The sequence below is a fragment of the Solanum stenotomum genome, chromosome 8 (genome assembly GCF_019186545.1).
Source record: "Solanum stenotomum isolate F172 chromosome 8, ASM1918654v1, whole genome shotgun sequence".
In the NCBI taxonomy this organism is placed as follows: Eukaryota; Viridiplantae; Streptophyta; class Magnoliopsida; order Solanales; family Solanaceae; genus Solanum; species Solanum stenotomum.
Window position 1 is genome coordinate 22,284,375 of NC_064289.1, and position 6,212 is coordinate 22,290,586.

The 6,212-nt window shown below is 34.9% G+C and overlaps 1 protein-coding gene and 1 pseudogene across 1 annotated transcript; both read left to right on the forward strand.

Moving 5' to 3' along the window:
• The first annotated feature begins 1,477 nt into the window (after positions 1–1,477).
• LOC125874008 (uncharacterized) lies at positions 1,478–2,862 on the forward strand. Its single transcript, XM_049554813.1, has 2 exons — positions 1,478–2,449; positions 2,559–2,862. Exons 1-2 carry the CDS (start codon positions 1,570–1,572, stop codon positions 2,711–2,713), a joined length of 1,035 nt encoding a protein of 344 aa, XP_049410770.1. The 5' UTR covers positions 1,478–1,569; the 3' UTR covers positions 2,714–2,862.
• On the forward strand, positions 2,799–4,748 carry LOC125873614 (RHOMBOID-like protein 3; annotated as a pseudogene).
• The last annotated feature ends 1,464 nt before the right edge of the window (positions 4,749–6,212 follow it).

Below are 6,212 nucleotides of genomic sequence, written 5' to 3' on the forward strand. Positions count from 1 at the left end.
AAATATATATATATATATATATATATATATATATATATATATATATATATCATATCCAGATCAAGGATCAAGTCTCGCTAGATAAAAACATTCTATCCCAACGATCTCACATAGATTAAAATTAGATAAAATAATTTTATTTCTATTAGAACTATAAAAACAATTCAAATTAAAATAGTAAATATATATGTACACAATACATACACCCCTCTTGAAAAAAAGAAAAGCTCAAAAAGTCTTTCAAGTAGAGTAACATAAAAAAGATGACATCCCATCAACCATCATCTAGTCCAAAAATCTTTCCATTGTCACCAACTTTTCCCTCCTAAAACCAAAAATCTTTTCATTTTCCAGTAGAGTAGTTTCTTCTTTGTTTTTTCATTCAAGTTCACTGTAAACCAAACAAAAATTCATCTTCCTTTGTTTAACATGATGGCATCAAGTAGTCAAAAAGGAAAATATTTTATGAGACCTACAAAAAGTGTAGGAGTAGATTTTGATGATAAACCTCTATGGAATCATGTGAAAGTTATTTCGATTGCTCCAAATGGGGGTGGGAATAGAACATGGTGTTGTAACTATTGCAATAAAATAGTTAGGGTGAAAGCACATCTTTTGAGATTATCGGGTCATGGTGTTCAAATATGTAAAGAAAGTAGTGGTGATATATATGCAACTTTGAAGATGGAGCATGAACAAGCCGAAAGAAAAAGAACCGTTGTTCAAGTTGATGCAAGAAACAAAGCTGATTATATATCACTTCCGGAGGGGACTGGTTTAATTCAACAAAAAAAGAGAAAGAGTTCGAGTATGGAGCTATAGGAAAATCATTCGGCATCTATGAGAGAAATATGGCCGACAAATTAGCCGCTAGGATGTTCTACGCATTAGGTTTATCGTTCAACTTTGCAAACTCTCCTTATTTTAAAAAATATTCTAAGTTTCTAGCCGAAAATTCCATTCCCGGTTATATTCCCCCATCATATAATAGATTGAGGACAACTCTTTTAACTCAAGAAAAAACACATATTGATAGAAAGTTGCAACCAATTAAAGGTACATGGAAAAAGAAAGGATTGTTGATTTGTTCGGATGGATGGTCCGATACTAAAAGACGACCTTTGATCAATATAATGGCATCATCTAGTGGAGGTCCAATGTTTTTAAATTCAATCAATTCTAGTGGAATCGTAAAAGATGGTGAATATATTGCTAACTTATTTATTGAAGCAATATAAAATGTAGGTTCAAACAATGTTGTTCAAGTTATTACGGATAATGCAAGTAATATGAAACTTGCCGGTACTATTGTGGAGAAAAAATATCCTCATATGTTTTGGACTCCTTGTGTTTTTTCATTGTTTGAATCTAGCTTTGAAAAGTATGTGCCAACCTTCGGAAAAATAACCTCAGTTTACTAATTGTAAATGGATTTTAGAGTTACTTAGTGAAGTGAGTAATTTGAAGAACTTTGTTGTGAACCATGACTTGGCATATGCACCTTTTCAAAAATATTCGGATTTGTGTTTGTTGAAGGTTGGTGAAACAAGATTTGCCTCACACATCATTATGACCACCCGAATTCGCAAAGTGAAATCTTCTTTGGAGAAAATGGTCATGGATGATGAATGGAAGAATTATAAGGGGGATAAGGGAATTGAAGCCAAAACACGTGAAATAAAATCCCTTATAATGAATGACGAAAAATGGGATAGTATTGATTATTTCTTGAAATTTACGGAACCAATTGTTGATATGCTAAGAAGTGCAGATATTGATGGTCCAAAATTACATCTCATCTATGATATGTGGGACTCAATGATTGAGAAGGTCAAGAAAGTCATCTTTGAGCATGAGGGGAAAGATCTCATTTCCGGTCAATCAAATTTTTTTGATACTATTCATGATATTCTTGTGGCTAGGTGGAACAAAAGTAACACACCTCTACATTGTATGGCACATTCTTTGGTTCCCAAATATTATCATGAATCATGGCTTCAAGGAGAGAATGGAATTCGAAAGCTAGCTCCTAATGAAGATAGTGAAATTTCATTGAATAGAGTCAAGTGCTTTCAAAGGTACTTTAAAGATTCTAATGAAATGAAACAAGTCTCATTGGAGTATGGATCCTTTTGTAGCGGAAGTGGCTATTTTAGTGAGCCTCACGTGATTGAGGCTATGATGTATGAAGATTCTCTTTCTTGGTGGGCAAATCATGGGGTCTCGGCTCCACTTTTGCAACAATTAGCTTACAAGTTGCTTACTCAACCGGCTTCTTCCTCTTGTTGTGAAAGAAATTGGAGTACATATTCTTTGATTCACAATATCAAGAGAAATAAGTTAGCAACTTCAAGAGCCGAAGATTTAGTGTTTGTACATTATAATCTCCGGTTGTTGTCTCGCAAGAAAGAGAAATATATAAATGGGCCAAGCAAATATTGGGATGTTGGTATGTCTATATTTTGTTTATTATTTTCTTCAATTATTTAGTTTAAATGATGTTTTTTTCTTTTTATATAAAATCTTCTAATATATTTATTCTTTTTAATTTATTTTAGGTGGAGATCGATTTGATATTGATGAGACAACTAATGATCTAACCGAGCTTTCAATAGATGAACCTCAAATTGAAGGTGTGATATTTGAGGAAGAGTTTGAAGATTTGGAAGAAGTTGAAGAAGATGTGGAAGAGATGGCTAACTTAATTAAATAACTTGATAATTGACAATATTTTGTTGTTATGTTAATTTTAAGTTATGGATTAAGTTGAGACAATCTCTTGATTTTTGTTAAATAGTATGTTTTACACTTTTACTTGGTGTATTGAATATTGATTAGTAATTATGAATATCTAAATTGTGGATAACTATCTTGTGTATATCTTAAATTTTAATAATTGCAGTATTTTCACTTCCACTTTGTTTCAAGAGACGAGTTACTATCCATGTTCTAAGGTTAGTTCTTCTTTTCAATTTTTATTGATTCTTTTAGTTATATTTATTCTATTGTAATTTGTAAATGCTTTTAATGTTTAGTTTCTATTTTGTTGTGTCTTTGTAGGAAGAATGGAAGAGTAATCTCATCTTGAAGAATGGAAGATTGAATTCTACAAAATACATGTAAGTTTATCACAACATATCTTTCAAATTTAGAATATCTTCATAACTATATTTTTATAATATTGAAAAATTTTAGCCGTATCCCCGCACCCGTATCCATACTCGGATTCGCACCCACGAATCTTAAAATTTGGATTTTGCCGAATCCGACTCTCGGATTTGCATCCGTCTCGAATACCCGCATCCGAGTCCGAGCAACTTAGCTTTTACATTCATTGTCAAAAGCAGGATTTAAAGTGTCCAAATCCTCTCTTTGGCCTTTCTTCTTCAATGTAAGTACTACTATATCCCTCTTCCAATTTATGTAACATGTTCAATATTTTAAAATAAAATTTATATATTTGAAAACTCTATGAAAAGTAGTACAAGTCGAACATAGCCAATGATTCAAAATGTTTAAAGGATGTTTGAAAGAATTATAGTCAAAAGAAAAAATTATTTGATTCCCCAAATAGTAATATGTTCACATAACATGGTATGGATCGCAACCCGATGCACTAAACACCCCTTATGCACGAGTCTGGAAAAGGGCAAGACCACATAAACCGTACTTTGTCGCCCGCGTGAACTCAGTTTCGTGTTTCTTGTCTTGGTTCCCTAGAAATAAGTATGAGTCTTGCAATTCTAGCTTATTAAAAGTTTTAAAACATTCTACCTCGCATAATATGTATTTTGCTTGTATTGTAATGAGGAAATGAGTCTTCAAAAAGAATGCATTTTGTAATTTATGAAGGTTAGAGAGGCTTGGTGCTCTTGATTGGAATAAAGTGGTCTATAATCATCAAGGATGGAGGCTTATCACGTGTATATGGTTGCACGCTAGTCTTATTCATCTACTCGCAAGTACAATGGGTTTTATGGTTGTTGCCAAACACCTTGAGCAACAATATGGTTTTGGTATGTCAGCGCCTTCTCATATGTGAATTTTGACCCTCTTTTGCTTTATGCTGATATTGATTTGATTAACTTGTTTTGCTTTGACAGTCCGCATTGGTATCATATACCTATTCTCAGGAATTGGGGGGAGCATACTTACCTCGTAATTTATTCAGAGAAGCGTCTCTGTTGGTGCTTCTGGGGCTCTCGTTGGCCTTATTGGAGCTAAGTTTTCAGAGATTATTGCAAATTGGAGCGTCTCTGTTGGTGCACTGTTCACTCTGTTGCTGATAGTTGTCATAAATCTGGCAGCTGGAATGCTGCCTCACGTTGGTAATTTTGCTCATATCGGTGGATTCATGACTGGACTTCTCCTTGGATTTGTTCTGCTCGTGCCTCCTCATGTAGGGCGGGCAGAAAATGATCAGAATCTTCCAGTTGTTGATCATGTCTACTCCAAATATAAGGCCTACCGAAATGTCTTTGGACTGCTTTCTCTGATTCTACTGGTTACAGGGTCAGTCTTAAGTATTTTCTACTATCTATTGGTGTCAACAAATTTGGTATTTCCGATAGGATGATGATGGACCTGACCAAATAATCTTGTTTACATGAAACTGCAGGTTTACAATAGGATTGGCGATGGTATTTCGAGGAGTGAACGTATATGATCACTGTCATTGGTGTCACTATCTCAGCTGTGTTCCCACCTTTCTATGGAAATGTGATGGAACTTCCCAGTTTGGCATGTAAAGCACAGTGTTTATTATTCGTTTTAGCACTTTTTTGTTCTTTCTACTACGTACTACTAGGCAGTTTGATTTAGTTCGTCTTAATTTATTAGAATATTTAATATATAATGTTTCTTCTATCTCGCGGTTTCCTTTTCTTTTTTCTCAACTCACATATCAAGTACCTCTCAGTCCTGAGAGAAATAACAGAAAAAATCAACAAAAACATCATTGTGTTGCCAAGATTTTGAGTATACTAACAGAAAAATCACACCACCAAAAAATCCTAATTTTCCTAACATATGATTATTTGTTGAAAGTTTCACTAACACTCCACTAATTGGAAAAAAAAAAGGAACAAATACTTCTTTGGAACAAATTCAATATGCTAAAATGACTAGTGATGATGAGTACAAGAGATGGGAGAAAGGTTGCAGTGAGAGGGAAGGCGGGCAGCAACACGAACAGTGTTGTAGATGCACTCATGATCCAGTCATTGGAGGGCAGCACAACACTCTGTGCTAGGAGTCATATTCGATGGTCCTGGTAATACAAATGGGGAACAGACGTTCAGGTTCCCAAGTGATGCCAAGCATGTCTGTGGCTGACCCTGAGATTCAATCACTTGGCTTTGCAGCAATACAGTTACAAAGATACTCAAAAGCACAGATTTCAGTTATAAGGATACTCATAATTTATCTGTTTTCGTAGAGGGTAAATACAGAATCAGCATGAATGAGATCATATGTTCTTGGGTAAGTTGACATAGCCTCACACCTATAGAAAAAAGTTAATATTCATCACAAAAGCAAAACTACTAGGGGTAGGTAGATCCAGAATTTAGACAATATGAGTTCTGAATTCAGAGCGTATGTGCTGAAATGTACATCTAACTCTGTCAATAGTACTAGTTTTTTGCGCACATAGCTATAGTCGACCTAAAATCATAATGCTGCTATTTACTGGGGTTAGGGGGGAAATGTGAAGGAAGCATAGTAATTACCAGCTCTGGTATGTCCCGATTAGTTCTCGTTCATAAATGGCACCAAGTGTATTGACCTTAGCCTCAACGGGAACTATATTCATCACCCAAACATGATCATTGACCAAATTTGCAGCAAAGCCACCTAGGAATGCATTCATATCTAAGATGTTTCTGTATCACGCAGGCTGGCCAAGCTGGTTATTCACTGACTTGTAATAAGAAACTCTTCTTTTCCATAGTTCTGAATCCTTCTGGAAAACTTCTTCTGTGACACCATCTACAGTTCCTCTGCTTATCCTAGGTGGTATTGCGTGTAATCTTTTAGGCCACTTCTCCAATTGTCCACCGGCCACCTATTTTTCATTTGCAACTTCTGGCAAGGGAGTTAAGCAAGTTTCAAATATCAAATCGACGCGAAATAATCAATGCTAATAGAATTCGGATTATAGGATAATACCAAATGTGACGATAAATCAAAAGGAGCACGAACCAGGCAATATC